General features: G+C 42.4%; 1 protein-coding gene across 1 annotated transcript in view; it reads left to right on the top strand.

The window, feature by feature from the left end:
- The window catches only part of TOP1 (DNA topoisomerase I), an 84,056-nt gene that overhangs the window by 37,200 nt on the left and 21,150 nt on the right, over positions 1 to 25,706 (top strand). The window contains exons 4-8 of the mRNA XM_067554400.1: positions 13,536 to 13,662; positions 14,211 to 14,266; positions 17,758 to 17,853; positions 19,268 to 19,343; positions 20,861 to 20,967. Coding sequence (XP_067410501.1) covers positions 13,536 to 13,662; positions 14,211 to 14,266; positions 17,758 to 17,853; positions 19,268 to 19,343; positions 20,861 to 20,967 — 462 coding nt within the window. The remainder of the gene's footprint in view (positions 1 to 13,535; positions 13,663 to 14,210; positions 14,267 to 17,757; positions 17,854 to 19,267; positions 19,344 to 20,860; positions 20,968 to 25,706) is intronic.

Genomic DNA, 25,706 nt, shown 5'->3' with positions numbered 1-25,706 from the left:
CACACAACACACAGTCAACCTGTGGAACTTCTTGCCAGAGGATGTTGTTAAGGCCAAGACTATAACAGGGTTAAAAAAAGAACTAGATAAGTTCATGGAGGATAGGTCAATCAATAGGTCCATCATGGAGGATATGTCTATCTATTAGCCAGATAGGAAGGGATTGCTGTTTGCCAGCAGCTGAGAATGGGCGACAGGATGGATCATTTGATGATTACCTGTTCTGTTCATTCTCTCTGAAGCACCTGGCATTGGCCATTGTCGGAAGACCAGATACTGGGCTAGATGGACCGTTAGTTTGACCCAGTATGGCCATTCTTATGGTCTTACGTTAAGGTAAAATGCCGTAAACCAATCTATGATGATTGATCTTTGAAATACTTGCTTTCAATGTACCAAACAAAAAGACTTGATAAAATAGTGGGCCTTTTTGTATCAAAGACTTTAACAGAGATCAGTTTTTGTTTTTATTTTTTACTCTTGAAGTAAGGAGACATTGTTCGTCCATGTGTCTTAGGCTTTTGGGTATGGAATGCAGGCTGTCAGTAAATTGAAGTCAGCAGAAAACTGGTACTCTCCCCCTCCACCCCCTGCCCCTCCGCTGCATTGGCAGCACTGATCCATATTGTCAGTGTGACAAGTGTCTGAGAGCTTCAGAAAAATCCTCCTCCAGCTTTCATCTTCACTTTAGTTACAAAATGTCTCTTGCTATCTGCTGCCTTTGAACAAATTTTGAGGGTGTACTAGGGATTATAGACCCAATTCTCAATGGTGATTTCTTGATTTTTGTTTTGCCAAAAACAAAAATTGGGATGGTGAGAGGAGCTACTTGTCTTTTTATACAAAGATAAATTCAGGTAATGGAAAGCTTTGGTTTTTTTTGTTTTTTGGGGTTTTTTTTTGTTGGTTGGTTTGTTTTCTTTTCCATATTTCATGTGTTGTCCCCCAAGCCAATTATCTAAATGGTAGAGGGAAGGAAAACAGGGAGGAAATCTGGTTGGACGTGTAGATGTAGAGAAAAAGGCATTTGAAAATGTTCTTGTTTGTTTGCTTTGTGGGAAGGGGAATTGGAAAGGGTTGGATCCCTTCCTGTATTTGACCTCTGTTTGCTCTCTGGTGAAAACCTGACTTCTAGATGTAAAATTATTACTTTCCAACAGCACCTAAAATATGCATGCTTATGCCTGGTCCCAGTCCCAAAGAGCTTACACACTCACAGGGTTTCATTTTCTTCTTTCTCCAACTGATGTTTACAGCTCTGGCCTTCTATTTTATTCCCACAATGCTGTGTTCGCTACAGGGTCAGATCCATTGTCTGTGGAAGTTGATAAAAAGACTCCCATTCACTTCAGCAGGCATGAGATTAGTTTCACATTACATAGCTGATAACTCAGCTGTACAATTTGGCCCCATACAGGTTTGCATCCAATTCTGCTGTGTGGTGGTGCACTTCTAAAAGTGAGGCTGCAAAACTGGAGGCCAGCTGAAAACATGGCCTTTGCTAGAATATATCGGTCTGAATGCAATCACAGCTTTCTAACAGTACTGCAGTACATCAGGCAGTGTAACTTCTGTACTATCCCTACTGGTTTAAGATTTCTATATAATAAAAGCTGCCTATTACTTAGACTCCAACTGAAGCCTAACAGACATCAGTTGTGATACCAAGTGCTGTTTGCAACTAGTTCTGATGCTTAATAGTAGAAAATTCCCAGCCATGGTACTACAAGCTAATTACAGCTGAGAAAATGAGAGAGGGGAAATAGTGAGATGCTTTAAATAAAACATCTTTCTCCGCTTGTGATTTGAAGTTGAGATGGAAAAGGCATTGGAAGGGAAGGGAGAGGATTGTTGATGTACATAGATGGCGCCTGGAGAATGCAGTGTTAAAGAGCTCAAAGCTGCTGTGACTTGAAGAAGGAAACTGTGTATGTGCACATCTGCCATCCTTTGGAAATATTTTCCACTTCTGGCTTTCCATCTGATCTCCATATAAGCAGCTGCTGCCAGGTGCACTTTCTCCTCTCCCCTCCCCCCAATAAAAAAAAGCTCTCCCTCACATTTTCTTCTAAGCATCTCAACCAGGGAATACTGCTAGAATGTTTAAGGAGACAGATTCCTTTTGTTGCATTTAACGTTTCCATCATTCTTCTCCCACTTCCCAAAAACCCTCTGAGATGATACTGTTATACAAATCCTCTAAAAGGAGAGACAGGAAACAGAGTTGGTGTAGGCTGTGGGGCACTGACTGATGTGTGCCTACTACATGAGGTGTTAAATTTCTCCTCTTTCCTCCAAGATATTTGACAAATTCCTGCTGCATTCCAAGTGTAAGTTTGTTGTAGCAAGACTATATTGTTTTAGCAAGTCTGTTCTTTAACTTGTATTTATCTGGTCTAAGCTCAAATGTTGTACCGATATATCTGTTTAGGGGTGTGATCTTTTACACTGAAATAATTACACTGGCACAACCTTGTAGTGTGTGTGCAAATATGAGTGTATAAATATGCTTAGACAGTACGATGTATTCCTGAATAGGAAGGCAGGGGTTAGCTATAGTAGTATAAGGCCTTATACTATGTAATGATCCTCTTAGGTGGGTTTTGTGGTTTGACTTTCGTGTTTTCATATGGCTAGCTCTGCAGGGAAGGGTGCAACTGAGTAACAAAAGCAGGATACAGAGGGCTATAAGGAAATGGGATACATGTCATAATTCTATGGCTATATCATAGAATCATAGAATCATAGAATATTAGAGTTGGAAGGGACCTCAGGAGGTCATCTAGTCCAACCCCCTGCTCAAAGCAGGACTAACCTCAGCTATATCATCCCAACCAGGGCTTTGTCAAGCCTCAGCTTAAAAACCTCTAAGGATGGAGATTCCACCACCTCCCTAGGTAACCCATTCCAGTGCTTCACCACCCTCCTAGTAAAAAACTTTTTCCTAATGTCCAACCTAGACCTCCCTCCCTGCAACTTGAGACCGTTGCTCCTTGTTCTGTCATCTGCCACCACCGAGAACAGCCTAGCCCCATCCTCCCTAGAACCCCCTTTCAGGTAGTTAAAGGCCGCTATCAAATCCCCCCTCACTCTTCTCTTTTGCAGACTAAACAAGCCCAGTTCCCTCAGCCTCTCCTCATAAGTCCTGTGCTCCAGCCCCCTAATCATTTTTGTTGCCCTCCGCTGGACTCTCTCCAACTTGTCCACATCCTTTTTGTATTGGGGGGCCCAAAACTGGACACAATATTCTAAATGCGGCCTCACCAATGCCGAATAGAGGGGAATAATCACTTCCCGTGACCTGCTAGCAATGCCCCTCCTAATGCAGCCCAATATGCCATTGGCCTTCTTGCCAACCAGGGCACACTGCTGACTCATATCCAGCTTTTTATCCACTGTTACCCCCAGGTCCTTTTCTGCAGAGCTGCTGCCCAGCTCGTCAGTCCCCAGTCTATAGCTGTGCATGGGATTCTTTCTTCCTAAGTGGAGGACTCTGCACTTTTCTTTGTTGAACCTCATTAGATTTCTTTTGGCCCAATCCTCCAGTTTGTTTAGGTCACTCTGTATCCTATCCCTACCTTGCAGGGTATCTACCACTCCCCCCATCTTAGTGTCGTCCGCAAACTTGCTGAGGGTGCAATCTACCCCATCCTCCAGATCATTAATAAAGATGTTGAACAAAACCGGCCCCAGGACCGACCCCTGGGGAACTCCGCTTGTGACCGGTTGCCAGCTAGACATGGAGCCATTGATCACTACTCGTTGAGCCCTATGCTCTAGCCAGTTCACTATCCATTTTATAGTCCTTTCATCCAACCCATACTTCTTTAACTTGCTGATAAGAATACTGTGAGAAACCATATCAAAAGCTTTGCTAAAGTCAAGGTATATCACATCCACCGCCTTCCCTACATCCACAGAGCCAGTCACCTCATGATAGAAAGCAATCAGGTTGGTCAGGCATGACTTTCCCTTGGTGAATCCGTGTTGACTGTTCCTGATCACCTTCCTCTCTTCCAAGTGCCTTAAAATGGATTCCTTAAGGACCTGCTCCATGATCTTTCCAGGGATTGAGGTGAGGCTGACCGGTCTGTAGTTCCCCGGATCCTCTTTCCTCCCTTTTTTGAAGATGGGCACTATATTTGCTTTTTTCCAGTCCTCAGGGACCTCCCCCTGTTGCCATGAGCTTTCATATCACATCTTTCTGTAAAGAAGGAAACAAGTAGTGTGTAAAATCTGAAATGGCAAGAAAAGGATTCTTTGATCTTCAAAATGTGACCCACCCATTCTTATCATAGCTTTAGGCACACTTGTGAGCAGTTTCCCTATGGAAGGCTGAGACTTATTCTTCAGGTTAAGGATGGTGCCTTGGAAGGGATGCCACATTGCTGCCTTCTGTCTCTTCTAAAGTGTTATAGTTCCCAAACTGTGAAATGTTTCCCTTACAGGCTTCCCTAGATATCCTAGTCTGATAAGCACAAGTGGTAGGCCAAAGCCGTTCTATTTGCTGGCTGAAATGGGTATGTTTGGGGAAGCTGTGTGTCTCTTGAAAAAATTACTGTTGCCAGGATTACTGGCTGAAGTCTACAACACCAGCATGTTCCCAAGCTACACTAAGCATAGCTCATTGGCACTGACGCACATGAGGCTCTTCCAGGTAGGCAAGATGGCATGAGCCTGTTTTTTGCTATTTAGTGTGTCAGATTTCAGACCCACTTGTCTGTCTGTCTAAAATCAGAGCTGTGTTTTGGTGCCCAGAGAATGTGTAGGTGTGGCAAGCAATCTATTTATGAATGGGAGAAAAAATATATCTTCCTTCTTGCCTCAGAGAACATAGCAGATGGAATTTTGATTTTTCTTAGGAAAGCTTCTGTTAGCCTTATAATGGGAGGAAAAGGTGGAGGGGGAATCTCAGACTTCACAACCTATATCACTTCTACTCTGAAATAGGCTTTGCAGGCTAACTAACACCCAAGACATTTTACTTAAGATCTTTGAGCCTTCCTTCACCATACTGTTCCACACTCTGAACAGCAATAAGAGTCAACTACTAAAGGTATTGGAAGGCAAGAAGTAAGTCGCCTTGCCAAAAAGCAAAGGGAGGAAGGGTAGTCTTGTGGTAAAGACGCAGGACCGAGAGTCAGAAGTTGAGACCTATTTCTGGGTCCACCGGTGGTATTGTATTTGGCAGTGAGCAAGTCACTCAAACCAACATTTTCAAGAGTGGCAACTGATTTATTTTGGGGGTACCTCAATTTTTGGTTGCCCAGCTGCAGACCTTGGGCACAACAGAAGTGGAAACAGTGGGGTCCAGCACTTCTGAAAGTGAGGCCTACAGGTTTGGAGTCTCAAGTTTGGTACCCAAAAGCAGTGTGATATTCTTGAAAATATTGACCTTTAATCTCCAATCCTTCGTTATTAGTGAAATAGGGGCAACACCATTTTCCTACCTTGCAGAACTGAATTCACTGTTGTTTAAAGTGCATTGAGATTAATAGATGTAAAAGCTGTTGTAGTATTTGTATGAATTTAGTAAGCCATGTAATTTCAGGTGGGATTTTAAAAGTAAGCCTATAGAAGAATGTGGGGTGACAAAAATCTACTGGTCAGAAAATAGAACAATGTAGACTTGCAGACACAAGTCTAAGTTTAAACTGCTGTGGGATGTAAATAGCTATGTCACTTTCTCACCTGACTGGCACATCCACATGCATCTGTCTTCTAAACCCACAAGGTACCTGTTGCAATAGTTTTCAGCTGTTCTACTTAATCAACCCTCTTGCACTTTTATAATTATGAAATTTAAGCTCACTAACAATGTGAGTGAGAATCATTACCTTATCTCCTTTTCCATTTTCCCTCCATTTTCCATGAAATGACTTAAAATCCTGTTTCCCCTTCCGGCCCCGCCCCCCCCCCCAAAAAAAAAAAAAAAAAGGGAGTCAGTGAATGTTCCCTTTCCTGAAACGGCGCTGATGCTCTGTCCTCTCTTTTTCAGCTGGTAAAGATTATCTGCCTCTACCAAACTCTTGAGCTTTAGGAAAGTCGTTAGGTTCAGAAATTTGCCCTTGCTTTAATAATTGTATCTTGCATAAAAAGTGCTTTGCCTATTTTGTAGTTCTTGTTTGACTTGGCCACCTGTTTGTGACTGTATTATTTTAATCTCTCTGCAGATATGATATATATAATTTCCACTCAGGCATAACAGACCAAGATGTTTGTCAGTTTCCAAGCTTTTGTGAGTTTAATATTAGATCCTTATTAAAAAAAACAGATTTGTGTGTTAAAAGGGACACTCAGTTTGGTTACAGCAATGGAAAATGGGGGCAGGTGTCCTCTGAGCTTCAGGGACACTGCGGGAGAGGGAGGGGACAGGATACTGAAGCTAGGAAATCTGAGGTAAAAACTCAAGTATAACGGTAGTGGCCATCCAATTGACTTCTCAAATCCAGCATTAGGGTTCTGTTTGTACTGCTGTCATGGTCACACAGCATATGTGATGGTCACACAGCATATACAATGTAATCTGCAGTAGGAGGTCTTTAAATTTGTGCTAAAAGGCAATTCATGATGTGGCATATCTCTCTATGGCACTCTCAAAATTCTTAATCTCCATCCTTGTTTAGACACTCTTGTACCCTGTTCCACTAGTCTAATCCTGTCACCAGAGAGTTAAATGGAAACTGACTTCTATCTGGAGACTTTATTATGAGGTGTTTGTATTGAATTAATGAGATGACCACCTCCTACTAATGTAAAATAAACTTTTCATTCTTACTATTTTGAACCAGCAATGGGAGAGGCTGCCCTAATGCAGTGGTGATTTCCCAGTGCTTTGCACTGTACTGTGTAAACTTGCTTGATGTAAACTGAGTGCCATCAGAACTGGGGTCTTCCTCCTTAACTGCTTGGATTTGGAGAAAGAGATTTTCATACTACAATATGGCACTTTGGTCCTCTAGCTAGACCTTTAGCAAGTGTAACTCCTAAGGAGTCCATTGGAGTTGTATGCGTACAGGCTGCAGGATGAGGTTCTGAAACAGTGTTCAGGTCAGGTTTTTCCTCTGCAGTCCTACAGGTGTGAACATATTGACAACTAACATTACAATATACCAACCTCTTTATCACACAAAACCTTTCTGGGTGCTGAATAACACACTGATTTCTTTCTGTAGTGTTTAGACTTGCAGACCTTTTGCAGCCCAATTTCTGCACATCCCTATTTGTTCCGGTAGAAACAAAGGAAGATTGGAGAACTTGTGTCTTTAAAAAGCTCACTTTCATCTGGCATTCTGGACATGTGATTTTTCCAGTGTCTCACCATTCAAAGCGTCTTTACTTGCACTTTAGTGCTAAATGGCTGAAATAAGGAAGTTCATACATTTTCTTAAAGCTTTGTATTTGTTTATTATTGTAGCACCTAGGAGCCCCAGATGTGGACCAGGACCCCCACTGCTAGGTGCTGTACAAACACAATAAAAAGACTGCCCCTGCCCCAAAGAAGCTTACAGTTGAGGTATCCGTTGGTAGAGATGACAGATGGATATAGACAGACTTATGTGGGGAGTACCAGAAAGCAGTGAGACCGTATTAGCTAGTATGATAAACTGTGGTCTCAGCACACCAGCAACACAACCATTATCAAGTTTTTTGTAAGCACCATGACAAAAGGAAGTTTTTAAGGAAGGATTTGAAGGAAGACAGTGAATGGCTTTGTGGATGTTTATGGAGAGCTCCTCCCAACATGAAGGGCATCATGGAAGAAAACACAAAGATGTTTGTTTGAAAATTTAACAAGTGGGCAGTGAAGGCCGGTATCATAAACTGATCACAAGCAGAAGCTGACCTTTTGATACTGAACTAGAGATCGATATTGTTGGGATAGGCTGTGAAGGACCTTGAAAGGGAAGATAGGTGGCTTATGTTTGTTACACAACAAAGTGTGATGGAGGAGTTTCATTAAGGCCAGGGAACTTTCTAATTTAAAACAATGAAGGATAACAGTGGTAAAAGAGAAAGGACATTATGGGAGTTGTAATTCTGATGGAACTGGGTCTGCAAATTGTGTCAGGACAGTTAAGGCAGCTCACTTGGTGTTTCAACATCTCCAGCATGAAAGGGGAACCCAGTTATTTCCCCCCATGTTTCTGTCTTGCAGTGAACCATGGGCTTTTCATTCTTACTGTTTTGTCTATCTTAATGGCACTGCATATAACTCTGTAAGCAAGCATATCTAAGGCATGTTCAACTAGTAGTTTTGCTTCTTGTCTTCAAAACAGTGCTGCTAATTCTGTTGCCAGTTCTTGTGGTTTTTTGTTTTTTTAATGTCTTGAGATTTTTGGTGTGTTCAATAAAACTCCAACTCTTGGAATCAAGTAACTACATGAGAATTTCATCTTTCATTACCCAACCCACCCCTCCAAAAAAAAAAAAAAAAAAAAGTTTCTAACCATACTGGGACCCCTACTGCATACTGCCCCATGCCTCTTGGGCTCCTAGCCCCACCCATGAGCACCCAAAGCATACTCCTTCAGCCTCAGCATTTAGGGAATTGGAGCCCCCAGAAAAAATCTTGGGGAGCAAGAGGGTGATGTTGAGGAGGAGATGACCCCAAAAACTATATCCTCCTTCTTACATGAGACTGTCATATCTCCTTCACCATCCCTGGCAGATGGTTTTTGCCTGTTCCAGGATCTCGTAAAGAGACTGGTCCTCTCTTTCCGGATACCTCTGGAGGAAGTCAAGGACATGCACCATAAACGCCTGGACATTCTCCACTCATTTTCTTCCTCAAAAGTGGCCCTTCCTATCAACGAGACCCTTTTCGACCCCGCAAGAACCATATGGGAGACCCCAGCATCGGTTGCCCTGATTTGCAAGCGAGTGGACAAAAAGTACTGTTCCAGTGAGAGGAACAGAGTTCCTCTTATCTCACCCCCCCATCCAATTCCATCATGGTGGATGCTGTTAACTCCCGTGACTATCAACAACACTACATGAAGTCCACACCCTATGATAGAGACTGATAGCGTTTGGACCTATTTGGGAGGAAAGCATACTCCTTGGCCACGCCTCAGTTTCAAATCAACAACTATCAAGTGCTTATGGCAAAATATGATTATAGGAATTACTCAAAACAATTTAAGGCAACTAGTAGCACAGACAATTCTACAGTCTGCCCTCAACGCAGCTGATGGTCGGATTTTCCGAAGGAGGTGCAGGCAACTATTGAGAATCTCCCTTTTGAGGGCACTAAGCTCTTTGTGGAGAAAATCAATGCCTCCCTTCACACTCTGAAGGAGTCTCGGGCCACTCTCCATTCCCTGGTCATCTATATGCTGGGATAAAAGAGAAAGTTTAGTCTGCAACCCCAGCATAAGCCACACACTTCTCAATGATACTATAAGCCACAAAGAAAGAAAACTAAATTCTCCAGATGTAAACTGTCAGGCCCGCAATCTTCCTTGTCTCAGCCTTCCACATCTAAACACAAATTTTGACGCGTTGGTTGACGTGCCGATAGACCATTCCCTGCTACACCAGCCATTGCCACCCACCCATTTGGCCACTATCTGACATCATTCCGTAGCACCTGGGGATGTATTATATTGCACCAATAGAAATCATGACAGTTAGGAGCCATAGAACCAGTACCTCAACATCTACGAGGCAAATGGTTCTACTCTTGATATTTCCTAATCCCAAGAGAAGGAGGGGTTGGAGACCCATATTAGACCTTGGAGCTCTCAACAAGTTTGTCATAGCTCAGAAATTTAAGATGGTCACTTTAGCAATGATCATTCTAGCATTGAAACAAGGAGAATGGTTTTCAGCCCTCGACCTCCAGAATGTGTATTTCCACATCTTAATCTTACCGACTCTCAGACAGTTTCTCAGATTGACCCTGGAACAAGATCACTACCAGTACAGGGTACTCCCCTTCAGGTTATCTTCAGCCCCAAGGGTATTTTCCAAGGTTCTCAGTAATGGCCACCCACTTACGCTCCTATTGGATCATGATTTACTATTACCTGGACAATTGTCTCCTCAGAGCCCAGTCTTTCCCAGAGGCTCACCAAGTCACCCAAGACATGATGCACTTTTTTACAGAGCTGGGTGTACAGATCAAGGCCCAGATATCAATCCTCACTCCAGTACAGCACCTGGAGTTTATAGACATCGACATCGACTCTCCACGGGCTAGGGCCTTCCTAGCTCAGCACAGATTTTTCTCTCTGGCTACACTCACAGAGACTATACAAAATAGCCTGCAAATATTGGCCAGACACTGACTACAACTCTTGCAGTGGTTACAGCAGTAATATCACATGATAAACTTCATATGCAATGCCTTCAGATGTGGTTCAGCTCGGTTTATCGACCAAACAGGGACAGACGAGTACAAATCCCTGTTACTGCCCTTCAGGGTAAAAATCTCCCTAAACTGGTGGAAGGACTCTGCCAACATTTGCTAAGGGGTCCCCTTAAGGCAGAATCCTCCGTTGCTGTTTCTTACCACCAACACATCACTTATAGGGTGAGGCGCACATCTAAACAGTCTTACAACACAAGGGAAATGGTTAGCCACAGAAATCTCTCCACATCAACCTTCTCAAGCTAAGAGTGGTCAGGAATGCCTGCACCCATTTCCTCCCACTGATCAAAGGGTCACACATGAAAGTCCCAACAGACAACATTGCCTGTGTATGTCCTACATAAACCGACAAGGGGGAGCCCGTTCTCCCTCCCTCTGTGCAGAAGCAATGAGGCTCTGGGACTGATGTATTTCCCACAACATCATACTGTCAGCGGCCTTCCTCCTAGGTACACAGAACTTGATGCCGGATAGTCTCATTTGCATATTCCCTCATGATCATATGGGCACTAGATCTAGTAGTATTTCACGATCTATTCAGGTTGTGGAGGACAGAGACAAAGACTTGTTCACTACTTACCTGAACAAGAAATTTCCACTCTACTGCTCCAGAGTGGGGATAGGACATCATTCACTGGGTGATGCTCTGCTGTTCCCTGGGACAGGGACCTTCTTTGTCTTTTCTCCTTTTACCCTGTTGTTGAAGGGGAAATAACAAGAATAAAATAAAAATGGAATGAAAAATGAAAATAAAAAAAGACGAAGAACATGTCATTCTGATAGCTCCTACGTGACTGTGACAGACCTAGTAAATTACCTGTCACAGCTCACGACATGCCCACTGATTTCTCTCCTGGTCACGCCACATCCTCTCATGGAAAGAGGTCATACCCTACATCCTAACCTGATGATTCTCCACCTCAAGGCATAGCTCCTTCTAGGTTCAAACTCCTAGAGAGCTCCTATTCAACGGAGGTGCAGGAGGTTGTATTACACAGCAGAAAATCGACACAATGTACTTTACCTCCAGAAATGGTCCAGATTTCAGATTCTGTGTATGTTCCAACTAATCTCCCCGATACTGCGACCCTTCCACACATCCTGGATTATGCACTGGCACTAAAAAGATCGGGACTGTCTTTAAGCTCTCTTAGAGTCCACCTAGCAACTAGCCTTCCACCATCCAGTGGAGGGGTACTCTGTGCAGTCACAGCTGACACTAAAAGGTTCCTCAAGGGTATTGTAAACCTCTTCCCACAACCTCATCTTCCTATTCCCACATGGGACTTAAACCTGGTACTGAAAGGACTGACCAGGCCTCCCTTCAAACCCATGGCCACCCGTTCACTTACTTACCTCTCGATGAAAATGGCCTTTCTGATAGCAATTACTTCAGCCAAGAGAATAGGGGAAATAGCAGCTCTGATGGCACATTCCCCCTCTATGATATTCTTTCAGGACAAGGTTACACTCAGACCACATCCAAAATTCATTCCCAAGGTTACCTTCCTGTTTCACATGAACCAGTTGATTCACCTTCCAACCTTCTATCCCAAGCCTCACCAAGACTACAGAGAGGCTATAGTGCATACTCCTAGATGTTAGAAGAGCCCTAGCCTTCTACCTGGACAGGACAAAGGCCTTTAGGAGGTCCCTCAGACTCTTCCTCTCCATTGAAGAAAGACCCAAGGGCTCAGCAGTGTCAGTCCAAAGACTCTCCAAGTGGATCTCGAACTGTGTCAGACAGTGTTACCAAGTTTGCAGTATGGTGTCCATATAAATGAGGTTGATCTCCTTATACATTGCTTTCTTCAAGAATGTCCCTATCTCCAAGATCTGTGGAACGGTGACATGGGTGTCAGTCCACACCTTCGCAGAACATTATGCAATCACTGTGAACTCCGCTACTGATGCCATTTTTGCTTCAAGTACTGTCATCTGTAACTGACCCGGCTCCAAAGTTCCAGCCCAATAGGGATACTGCTCGGGAGTCACCTATAGTGGAGCACTCATAGGGACACTGCTCATAGACGAAGTTACTGGCCTTGTGGAGTAACAATGGTTCTTCGATACCTGTATTCCTATGGGTGCTCTGCAACCCACGCTCCTCTCCTCTACTTTGGCATTGTTATCAGTGACTCTGTGATAGAGAAGGAATTGAAGGGGGTTTAGCCTGCATGTGCTGAGTAGCCTCTTGCCGCAGCACAAGGAGAGACAGCACATGTGCAGGCCTAATGGACACTGCTCCCGAAGTTCTCCCATTAGCAGCACAGGGACGCAAGCACACCTACAGTGGAACACTCATAAGGGGACACATTTCAAAGAACCACAAGGTAACTTCTTTTTTTTAATCATGACTTTGCAGTCTCATTTATTATTTTTGAATGCTTGATTGGCAATGCTATAATCTGCAACACTTGAATCTGAGCAGCAATGAAGTAATAGCACAGTAACATTTCTGTCAATGCACTCTTGTCCTGACTTGTAATTGTTGTTCTGGTCTGAGCTTCTTCTGAGCAGAGTGCTAATTGTGATGAGCTGTATAGTGGTTTTCACAGGGGTTCAGTGAGGCCTCGTTATAGCAAGGAATTAGGGACTGCTGCGTTTATTCCATTGATTTAGTGTAACCCTAGGCTCGTGACTAACTTTTCTCTACCCCAGTTTCTCCTCTATTAATAGGGGAATAAACAACCTACCAAATGTTTATAAAGTAAATTTAGTTCCTTGGATGAAAATGTCAAAACTACAACATTTGTTTGTATTACTTACTATCTAAACAAATGTCCACAGATGAGTGGAATGAGACTATGAATATCACTTCAGTTGTGACCTTTCAGGATTTAATTGAAAACAGAGAAAACAAGAACTCTGAAGAGTAGAGATGAAGTGTTCTACCTTGGTAAATGCATCGTGTTGTGATTTCCCTTCCCTCCCCCGATTTGGAACAGCTAAGAGCTCTAGTTTTACCCCATGTTCCTTCTTCCCCTTCTGAAGAAAGTAAATGCCATGCATCCGACTGTTTTGTTGTATCTTTCTGCTGATGTCACTTTATTTCATATGATTATAAGTTTCCCGCCTCAGGGGTTCAGTTAACACTGTAAGTTACTCACATTGGTCAAGCCTTTTGATGGCCCCTTCTTGAACTGACTCTATCTTGCAGTGAGCACAAAGAGTCCTCGGAGAAGAAACACAAAGAGAAGGAGAAAACCAAACACAAAGATGGCAGCTCAGAGAAACACAAAGACAAACACAAAGATAGAGACAAGGAGAAACGAAAGGAAGAAAAGGTACGTAGATCTTTAATGTGGGTGGGAAGGGGCAGTTTTGCTTTAACTAAGACACAGCTGCTTCTGGTTTTTAGTTATGGTAAGCCACAGACTCTGGGTCATATCCTCAACTGGTGTAAGTGGGCACAGCTCCACTGAAATCAGTTGAGCTGTACCCACTTCCACCATCTAAGGATCTTGCGCTCTGCATCTTCCCTATTGTAATTCCCCTCTGAACTCAGTGTCAGGTTTTTAGGTTCATAATAACCAAAGATCAATTTAGATTAAGTTCATCCTATGCAACAGCAGGATGCAGTCCCCCAGTATAAGATGTAGCAGATATTGCACTGATAACTACACTTGACCTTTGCCAACTAACCCTAATGGAGGGCTGGAAGGTAGCTGGTAATGAAGATGTGGGCAATCCTGGGTGTGCTCAGTCAGTGCTGAGTTACAAGTAGTAGTGCATTTGTTTCTTGCTGCAGGTTCTCTGTCCCCTTTGGTTTGGATGCCATCTGATTTGCCAGTGCACTATATAATACTGACCTGCCATCATTTTTGTCTTTCAGAGCAAATCTTCTGGTGATGTAAAAATAAAAAAGGAAAAGGAAAATGGTTTTTCCAGGTAAGAAAGAGAATCTGGGGTCTATAATCTGATGAAGCAGTTAGTCGTGGGGGGTTTTTTGTTTTGTTTTTTCCCAATCCTAGAAGTGTTCTGGCCCCTCCCACCCAGTTTGTGGAGGCAGGAGCTCTGATATTTCAGTGACATCTTTCCTCCACATAAAGAGCCCACATTTCAAGCAAATGGATACCCTTTTGGGTAATTGGCTAGCTTCCCAGAAATCAGGGAAAAGACCTTTTTGGACATCTGATCTGTTCTATGCATGCAGGATTGTTTCCTACAATGGATTTTTGAATGCTTTTGTCCAGTTATCTGATAACTTGGTTCTGCCCATGGCAGAGCCAACTCCTGGAAATGGTGATGAGTGAGGGTTAGAAGAAGTCCTTACCCAGCAGTAAAGAAGGTGCCTGGGCAAGCATTTGACTCTCACTACGCATTTTGTGTTCTGGAGTTGAAGTTGATAATTCTACACCTTCTCTTATCTGAGAGGAAGACTGAGGGACTAGGGTTTGAAACCCTAGTTTGTAAAGAAATGTCCGCCCCCCGCCCCCCCCCCCCCCAAAAAAAAAGACTGGTTAAAATTAAGCAAAAAAAGTCAGAAAATTATCTGTCACTTATTTTACGCCACATATTGACTTCCTAATCCTTAAAGAACCATCTAGACTTCATGAATATTGAATTGTACCAATTGCCACTAGATTTATTTGTAGTTCATTTACTTCTGAATTTGAAATAGAAGTGTCTTTCTTAACTTACAAATAATCAAGATTTTCTTGTTTACTCCTTTGAATCCAGCCCTTGGTTGCTTTAAAATCATGAATCTGGGTCCTGTGACTTTCTAGTGACTTCGTATGTGTTTTTCAGTTGGGGGTGCTTGACCATCTGCTGTGTATTGAAATATATCTGCTGCCTTGGAAACAATTTATATCTAGGACTGAAACCTTTTTTTTTTTTTTTGGCGTGTCTTTAGTTTTATGCACTACTGAGAATTCTTCCCAGTCTCACCTTGGTCACCTCTGCTCTAGAATCATATGCTTATTTTGAATAATGTGCCTTCTTGATACAGGGGTGTCTTAGTTTCAGTATTTGAACATGCAGATTCTGCATTATCACTTTTTTCTGACTTGGTAAATGAAAGAGAAATGCCCCTCTCCAAGCATCTTTGGGAAGTGCTATCTTGGAAATGTAAAGCGTAATTATCATAAGCCAGTGGCAGTACCGCACATGGAACCTTTCGTTAGCCCTTTCTAATGGAACAGACAGCCTAGGGAGGTTGTGGAAGCTCCTTCACTGGAGGTTTTCAAAAGGAGGCTGGGTAGCCATCTGTCTTGGATGGTTTAGACACAACAAATCCTGCATCTTGGCAGGAGCTTAGACTAGATCAGTGTTTCTCAACCTGGGGGTCCCTACCCAAAAAGGGGTTGCAAGACTATTTGTAGGGGGGGGTTGCGAGAGCAGCAGCTGCTGGCTGGGCACCCAGCTCCAACAGGAGTGCTGCCACTAGCAGCAGCGCAGAAGTAAGGGTGAGGCGGGTGTGAAAAATCCACATTCCTGAGCACTGTAGTTAAGCTGATCTAACCCCTGGCGTAGACAGTGCTGGGAGGTGGATTACCTACGCTGATGAACTCCTCCAGTGTCTACACTGACGTGCTACAGCAGCGCATCAGCAGCTGTGCCACTGTACAGTTTTGAGTGTAGGCAAGCCCTTAGCTGGGAACACTTGACCCTCTCACACTAATGTAATTGGCTCAGCACAGGTTCCAAATGCAGCACTCTGTGTAACCAGAACATCGTTACATCCTCATGCCACTTCCTCAAGACTTTTCCCAGTCTCTCACTTGTTCGTGACCCAAAACAGGCTAACTGGGAAGTCATTTATATTTCTCCCACTGAAATATTCCATTTTCAATATCACTAGAGGTGTATGTCACCTTCCAAAAAAATCTAAACTGCCCAAAATAAGATTTGGAAGATTGGGAGATGCATAATGGCCTGAGATGCATCTTGAAGAGAGAGAGATGTGTTCTCAGGAACAATGTGACACCCCATTTATTCCAATTTTGTAATGTCTCTCTCTCAATATTTGACACTTCATTTCCTATTGTTGGATTGCTTGGAGATGTTTCTGCATTAAAATTCCTTATATGAAGCAGACAACATTTTAATAATAGTGGTGATGATGATGATTAATAAAAAGCTATAGAACTCTACCTCCAAGGAAGAATAAATTGTACAGGGTAAACTAATACCTTTTTCCCCTTATGGTAATACTTTTCAAATGTCTGAAAGCTAAAGTCTTGGTTAGTTATATTTAATGCCATAAAAATGGCTCCTTGTAACAGCATGTATCTGTTCTGTATGCCTTCTGAGTTACATCTGCCAGCTCCACAGAAGCTATACAGCTGTGAAAGAGCAAACTGTCCTGTTCTGCCTCATCAACACAATTGCCAGCTAAATTAAGATTCCAGAATGTCTCTTTCTGAGAGTGATGTACAATGCAGAATGCTGCTTGATTTCTCTTCTACCATTCAACCCAGCAACGAAATCTGAGTGTTGACTTGGAAACTGAGCTAATTTGATACAGAAATCATTTGAGGGAACGTGAATAGGAAAGCTCAAGATGTCGCTCTTAGAGTTCCTTACCTGAGCAGAATTGCATTTTGAGCGCTTCAAAATAATTAGATTTACAATTCCTTTTGCAGCTTGTTAGCTTTACAAAGATAAGTTAAATGCTTTGTACAAAAGCAAAGTCTAACATTTAAATTCAAGTTGATTGAAAGGACAGTCTCTTTTAAAATCATGTCTGAAAATTGTTTCTGCTGCTAGCATCGTGGAAGATTATGACTGAAAATATTATGCTTAATTTAATATTTATGCTGTCTGTTTGGGAGTGTGGTGGGGGAACATGCACATGTTGCATTCTTGCAGCTTAGATATTAAAAATAGACTAATTTGTTGATCATCTGTTTCATATCTAGATGTCATAAATTTACATAATGCTGCAAGGTTGCATTTGCAAGTGCTGCAGGGAGGAATAGTTTTTAAAATCAAACTGTTTTCATTTGAGATGCTATTTTTAACAGAAACTCTAGACTTAAATTACTTGATGTCCCTGTTTCACAATATAAATGCATAGACTTCAATATTTTTTAAACAATATATTTGTAAATTTTGGAAGCCGCACTCCATTTACTTAAAATAGAAGCCTCAGAGTAACCTAGAACCCTGCCCTTAACACCTAAAACATTGCTGCCTTCCTTTCACTGCTTTAGGCCTTTTTGATGATACCAGCAGTTGTGGGGGAAATTGCATACACCCAGACAATGTAAAGGGTTGTAGGTGTTAGGAGAAATACAGAACTCTGCTCTGCAGGATTGGCAGGCAGTGTCTCTTTGCAGTTCACTTCTTAAATTGAATCAGTTCTGTTTTTTAAAAACTATTTGACTCTGTGTTCTGTATTTAAACAAATGGTCGTCCTCCGCCTCTTTCCTTAGTCCGCCACGTATTAAAGATGAACCCGATGATGGTAGCTATTATGCATCTCCCAAAGAGGACTCCAAACCGCTGAAGAGGCCTCGGGAGGATGATGAGTAAGTAACTTGTGTACTGCGCCTGTGGTGAAGAGAAGGGTTTAGAGAGGTCTTGGACCTTTCAGAATGAACAAATTAGATGTGGGACTGGGGACCTGGGTCCAGATTTTTTTTTTATTGGGAGTTACAGTTGCTGTGATCTACAAATGATCTGGTGTATTTTTATTATCGTACCCATGCTGCCCTTTTGAAAAAGTATCCTTCAGTGTGCTCTGTCTGTAGGAGGAAAAGGTGCTCTTTAGCACTGCAGAGCTAGTGAATACAAAATCAGAAGACCGGCAGAGAAAAGGGACATGGATAATTATGAATGTAAAACGTAAATCTGAGCAAGAGGAGCATAACAGTTCACTAAGTGGCTGCAGTAATTTCTGCTGGGTGGTGAAATGACTGCACAGGAGAAAAAAGGCTTTGTCAGCCCAAATTTTGCCTGCGCTGCCTGTCATGGATTTTTCTTTAAAAGGGTCTGAATATGTTGTGAGTTATACTGATGATTTGGTCTTTAAATCAAAAGCAAAACGCACATAGAAGACTTACAGGCCCTGTGAAGTCCCACAGTAAAATGGGCTTTTTGCAACGCACAACCATATCATAAACAAGACCCATCTAAGTAAATCACTGCCACTGCTTATCACTGCTAGTGAGTTAAGGAGCACAGTCATGCCACCATAGTTAGTAAATGACCATTACCACAACCCCATTTTTCTTCTGTTACTGCATAGTATTTGTCAATTTCCAAAAGAGAGATGGATGTGATGTTTAGAAGTTTTCTTCTGTATAGTCAGCCACTGCCTTCTGCTTGATAAGTTTTAGTGACCTTCCAGTCCAGTGTCTGTCATGGAAGGATTATGACCTCACTAACACTGGATCGTGGCATTGTTGAACTAACTGGTACGCAAGAAGTGATCTGACTGGAGTGATCTGACATCTGGATTGTTAGCAGTGACAAGGAAAAATGAGTGAGATGGGCTTTTTTCTCCAAAAAATCTCATATAAAGGGTTCCAGTCTTTGTCTGGCATTCTTCTCACTGGGTGGCCACTAATGCCTCTGAATTGGCTTCTTATCTTGGAAAACTCATGCACTTGGAGTTAGTGATGTTTGCTAAAGCTTTGCACATTCAGAGGATTGTTCATATCACAATCTCAGATTTTTAAAGATCATTTTTGGGTCTGTTGGCTGTATAGTATGGGGCAGAGCTTCTGAAGCCATTCCACGGGGGGAAAAAAAAAAAGCTCTTTCTTTAGAAGAACTTAGTGGGGATCCCACTGTAAGTTTGGGAGGGTGGGGAGAACGAGCATGGGTGTCCATCCCAGAGGTGTTTGTGAATTTGCACATGTAGACTTCAAGCTTATATGCAAGTGTGTACCAGGAAACAAAGTGATTATTATAGTCAAATGATCTGCCTGTCTCTTACAGTGAGGAGTATAAACCCAAGAAAATCAAAACAGAAGACATCAAAAAATCAAAGAAGAGGAAACAGGAGGAGGAAGAGGTAAATTGTGAAATAAAAGTTATAATTACTGGACTCAAGAATGGAGTGCTGCTGATACCTTGTAGAACAATGAAAACTAATGTGACTGATGTCCTGTAAGCCCAAATAGGCATTTGAGGAGTGTTTCTACCCTTGAAATAAACAGCTGATTTTTAAGACCCATCCAAGAAGAAAATTTTATAAGGCCATGTCTTCACTATGGGGGGTGTGGCTATTCCGGTATAACCCTGTAGTGCACACATAGCCAGCGCAGCTGGGTGTGGATTTTTCACACCCCTGAACACCATACCTATGTTGACCTAAATGGTAAATTTAGATCAGGTTTAACGCTCCAAGACTAATCCATGTACCACACTCCTCCTTCCATTGGGATGCATTTATCAATGGATAAAGGAGCTTTATTAATTTTTGGTATTGGTACAGATGATGTGATTCATTTTAAAGACAAAGAAGTTAGTACAGGGTATAGCTGTAACAGTGTCAATGCAGTGTAAATGCAGTTGCCAAGTGCTTTTTAAAAGCCGTTATAGATAGGCCCTAAGATTCTGCCCTCTTTGAAAGGAAATTGAAGTTCCTAAGAAGGATCCAGAGGAGAGTGACAAAGATGATCAAAGGGATGGAATGCAAGCCATGTGAACAAAGGCTGAAGAAGCTGTGTATGTTTAGTTTGGAAAAGCGGAGATTAAGTGGGGACATGATAGCAGTCTTCAAATACTTGAAAGGCTGCCATAGAAAAGATGGAGAAAAGCTGTTCTCTCTTGCCAGAGAGGGCAGGACAAGAGGCAATGGGTTCAAACTACAGCATAGCAGATTTAGATTAAATCTCAGAAAAAACTTCCTAACTGTAAGAACAGTAGGATAATAACAAACCTTTCCAGGGACAACGTGGAAATTCCTTCACTGGAGATTTTTCAAAAGGAGGCTGGATGGCTGTCACTCTTGGATAGTTTAGACACAACAAATCCTGCATCTTGGCAGGGGGTTAGACTTAGATGACCCTTGTAGTCCTTTCTAACCCTGTGATTCTGTGACAAGATTTCAGCTATTTGCTGGGTATGAACAGTGGTCCGGGATCCCAGTCTGCTAACAGAGGTGATGCTGGTGAAATGCACTTTGTGAGCAGTCCCAATTGGTGTGCTTAGTTCTTTAAGGCTTAGTCTACACTTAAAAGCTATGCTGGAATAGCTTTACCGGGAAAAATCCCTAATGTAGATGCAACTATACTAACAGAAAAGTGTTTTTGCCGGTATGGCTTATACCGGTTTGTTGAGCAATATAAGCTATCTCAGCAAAATCACTCTTTTATGCCAGTAACACTCTATATACACTGCGGCTTTTGCCAGTACAGAAATGTCACAGAAATTCTCACCCCTATCCAACATTGCTATGCCTGCAAATTTTCTAGCGTAGACCTGGTCTATGTAAGAGTGCTTCTATTTTAAAATATCTTGTTGAATAAAACATAGCTGTGTGTTCTAATAATCATTCTGCCTTTTCTCTTTATCCTCCTTTTGTAGGACAGCAAAGTCAAGAAAACTAAGAGCAAAGATAAGAGAGCGCCTGAAGGAGACAACAAGAAAAAGAAGCAGAAGCAGAAGAAGGAAGAAGAGCAAAAGTGGAAATGGTAATATCTCTGTGATAAATTTAACCTTTGTTTTTCTCTGCTTACCCTCCACTCTGTTATATTGTGCTCTGACTAGAGATTAAATAAACAGGGACACTGCAGTTCCACTATCTTTTACTGTTGTTGACACATATCAAGATTTGCTTTCTGAATACATGGTTTAGTTTCCAGTAACATTTTTAAAATCTCATTTCAGAATACTCATTCTCTTTAAATTAAAAAAAACAAACAGAAATTTGACTTCTACAATAGTCAGCTTTTCTGAGCTGCCTTAAAATGAACTAGTCTCCTTCCTATCCTGGAGCAAGTGATCCAGAAGCTGATGAATCGATTCTCTCCCTGCTGTAAAACATGCTACCCATAGTGATCAGACACTGGTGCTCCTGTGCTAAGAATATACCCTTTAGCTTTCTGCTATCACGAGGAAATGTGAAATCTCAGTTTGTTGGTGATTTAGTTTTTTTTGTTATGTGTATGTATATTAATTGAAGACTAAGCATTGTGCAATTTTAAAGGTAAACTTGATCTTAAGGAGTCTCCTTAAACTGTAGACCAGTGTTTCTCAAATTGGGGGTCCCAACCCAAAAAGGAGTCGCAAGGCTATTGTAGGAGGAGGGTCATGAGCAGTGGCTGCCGGCCGGGCGTCCAGTTCTGAAGGCAGCACTGCCGCCAGTAGCAGAGCAGAAGTAAGGGTGGCATGGTATGGGTGGGAGTCATCACTTTTGGAGGGGGTCATCACAGCCTGAAATATTTCCAAAGGGGGTCCCAGCAAAAAAAGCTTGAGAACCGCTGCTGTAGAAGGATACAGCTCAAATAATTTTGGCTTTCGTCCCCTTTTATTACAGCCTCATCTCAGCTGTGCAACACTCTCCCTTCACAAAAAGGATCTTACCTTAAGGACACATGAATGAAAGCTGATCAAATGACACATGCTAGCTGAGTTTTTAAAAGCATTTTTAAGATTTAATATATCCTATCTGGAAATACAGTTTGAATGGGAAGCATTTTTCCCTCTGCAGAATCCAAAAGTAACGTAACTGGAGTGAGTGAAGTTCAACTTTCACTGACATTTTGCACTTAAAAATATATATCTACAAATAAATGAGGATCCTCCAGTTTGCATGCAGGAGGGAAAAAGTTATCTGGCCCAGGACATGAGATGCACCTGTACCGCTCTCCCCCTGAAGAACTTGTCAGCTCGATGACTCAGCTGATGAATTTTTCTTTACAAGTTGTTTTGTACTGTACTCTAATGCAATCCAGTGTCGTCCCCCAGAGTACTTGTAGGGTAATGAATATTCATATATTTGAGGACTGGCCCTCATCACTCTCTACAGTTTAATATAGCTTGGCTTCAAATGCAAATATTTTTCCAGACTCCTGTCATCTCAGCACTCTGTCTAAAGTATGTTTGCAAGACCTGAGTGACTCAACATCAGAGCACCTCTTCCCTTTGGAACTTATTCTGCTGTTTTAGTAGACCCCTTTTTTGGGAAACCCTTCCTGGTATTTGCCCTGCTCAGTTTCCTTGCTCAGTTTCATCCCATTATACCTTGCTATAGCATATTGCATCACCGTAAAATAACTTCTCTCCTTCGTAGTGTTTACACCTTCAGGTATTTGACTTGAATTGTCATGATTTCAAGCGCAACTCTGACCACCGAATGTTGTTGTATGTTTAGGTTTTACTCTTTCATCCTAAATCTGTCCTTTCAGCCCCTCCATAAGTTCCTGGTGCTCCTCCGAATTCCCTCCTAGCTTCATGATGTCTTTCTAATGCTTATCTATTCAGTTTTAATTTAACCATTTGCACATAAAGAATTGGTGATCCAGAAAAGTTGTCTTGCCATTACAAGCCTCTCTTGGCTTTATCTCAAGCAAACCTTTCTGGTTTTTGTCTCCTGTATCCTAATATTTCATTACCCCCTTTTATATCATAGTCAGTATCAACAGCATGCCTTTATTGGAAGGCCACAGAACTTTCTCCTTGCCTGTCTTGGCAGCATAATTCCAGTTAGCTGTACCAGAGCTCTGCAAATTGTGGTGACTACTGAGCGAAACGGTATTTGCAAGTGCAAAACCCAGCAATTAGTAAGAATGTCCTTCTGCTGGACTTTGCTTAGTCCATATGCAACTTTTTATAGCATGTTTTTTCTGAAATGGGTTTCATCTCCAGCTTGTAGAGCATCAACTTCATATCTTCAAGGGATTTTATGTTCCATGCCTGTCAGTTGTCTGAAGACCTGAATTCTTTGTTTTCTCTAGTACTTGCCCTCTTGAGCATCTTAGTCCTTGTGATTATGGCAATGGTATCACCATTTTACAGCCAGAGAAACTGAGGCACAGAGGTGAAGTGACTTGCCCAAGGTCATCTAGTTGGCTAGTGACAGCTGCGAATAGAATCCGGTCTCCTGAGTCCTTGTCCAGTGCTCTATCCACTAGTACCATGCCCCTGCTTCAAGAGCAATGTCTGTCCAGTCTAGTGCATCCCTAATTGGAATGTGGATTGAATAGTCTTGCTCAGTGGAAGCATGCTCTTTAACATGAATTTGATTCTAGAGCATAGAATTATAGTCTGAAGTCCTCTAGCATGGAGTAGGCTATTGCAAGGCACACTCACTTTGCAGTCAGCTCAAATTCCAAACTGGAGGAGTGCCCCCACAAAACAATGAATCTAACCTCAACATCACTAGAGAGTGGAGTGGCTTCAGAGGGACAAAATCCGTGTAAAGGAATGTCAGGAGGAGTGTTGGTGAGGGGCTAGAGAGGCAAACAAATGTTAAAAGGAATAGTAGCAAATCTGTCCTGAAGTACTGCAACAATAATGGTGCATGATCTCTCACCTCCTCTTCATCACCACAGCTCACCACCAAATTGCCATGAAGGAGTCAATTTTTTCTCTATGCTGGAGCGCACTATCGAGTAGTTGAAGCTTCAGGTTAGAAAGCTTTGAGTTGCTACAGATTTGGATCTCAACACTGTCAACTCAGCCTTTGTTCTTGCAAGCTGGATACACTGAGACTTGTGAAACCTAGGCTACGTCTGCAGTGCGGACTACAGGTCGTGTGAATTGCAGCGCTCACCAAAATGCTGCACTATAACTGCTCTATGTGGAGACTGCTGGTGAGAACGAAGAGGTACCTAGTTCGCATTAACGTAGCCCTAGAGGGCTAAGATGGCACAAACTAAAATGTAACTTGGAGTTCGTGCCAGCATCATACATGCACGGCAGTTACAATGTAGCATTTTCGTCTGTGCTGCAGTTCACAATCTCATAGTGCAAACTGCAAGACTATGTAAGCAAGCCCTTAATTTGTTGGTGTCTTTATTCTGAGGGCTTGTCTACATTTAGCTCGGAGATTCGGCAGTCGACAGGAGTTATGCAAACTACGCAAAAAACTTGCGGAACTCCTGTCGACTTCTGTGCTTCAGTTCTGCGCTCCGTCTTCAATGCACTGCGCCACTTGACGAGGTGGTCTTAATACGTCGATTTCTGGATCGACTGAGCAGGTCTTCACTGACTGCTCAGTCCATCCAGATAAGTCGATCTGACGGCGGCAAATTCCCCGCTGTCAGTGAAGACATAACCTGAGACTTCTAACAACTCAGATTCTGTCTGCTCTGCTTGGACACTAAGGATCTCACTGCATGTCTTTTTAAAAGTAAAGATTGGTCCACGTGCTTTGGCCAAAAGTAGTATCATCCTAACGTAACAGTGTGCTGTGTCCCAGTTGATTCCTGGTCTCTCGTATGGCTCTGGCTGCGTTTTAGCTGTGCCTATATACATATAGGATAGTAAGCACTTTGGGCTCCTTCAGAGAGAAGCCCTATTATGTATTTATATGGTACCTGTTTCTTGTACAGTGATATCGTTGTCTAATTAAGGCTGCAGTAACCAGCACTTACTTTGTGCACATTTTCTGCATTGCTGCCAGTACATGTATGACTTCTCCTAGCTGATGACTCACCCCAGCATGCAACTGGCTAGGAGGCTGGGTACACAGGAATCAGGAGCAGCGTGGAGAAACCTGGCATTGTTTGTTTGTTCAACAAGTTGGCTGGGTGATTCAGATTGAATGCTATGACAGGATAATGGTGTCTCCCTGCTGCATAAATGCTAAGGTGACAGACTATTTTCTCAGCAGGCGATCTTGTGCCAGTGGTATGTAACAGTTACAGTTATTGCCACTATCACAAAAGATCAGTGCAGATGTGTGGAAGAAATGTAGTGTGGTGGTTTGAGTAAAGGACTGGGAAGCCAGAACTTGGGACTCTTCAAAGGTGTCACTGACCATTGACTGACCCCAGAAAAGTCACTAAACCACTCTGCCTCAGTTTCCACAGCTGGAAAATAGTAATACTTACCTCATAGTTATTATGGGACCTAATTATTTATTGCAATAGGCACCTTTGTCCTTCTCCTTTGTTTTGTGCTTGCCTTAGAGAACGTGTTCTCTTTATTAAGCAAAAAAAAAAAAGGGCGTGGGGAATGAGCTCTAGCTGGCAGAGGAGATTCATTCATTAATATTTCTCTCCAAATACCTGTGTTTGCTTAGGTCACAAGTGAAAATCAGTTTCTCTTTCATGGGCCATCTGTCAACATCAGAAAGTGATCATGTAATTTGCTGCTGTTATCCATCTTTGCTCAGGAGAGATCCTGAGCTGGAAGTTAGATGAGGGCTTTGTTAAAGGTTTGCTTGTAAAGAAGCCTGTACTATACCTGGCAATTGGTCCTTCAC

This window comes from Emydura macquarii, unplaced genomic scaffold (genome assembly GCF_026122565.2).
Source record: "Emydura macquarii macquarii isolate MOO-44397 ecotype Brisbane River unplaced genomic scaffold, CSIRO-AGI_Emac_v2 contig_1483, whole genome shotgun sequence".
Classification (NCBI taxonomy): Eukaryota; Metazoa; Chordata; order Testudines; family Chelidae; genus Emydura; species Emydura macquarii.
Note: the sequence above shows the minus strand (reverse complement) of the source record. Positions and strands in the feature narration are given on the sequence as shown.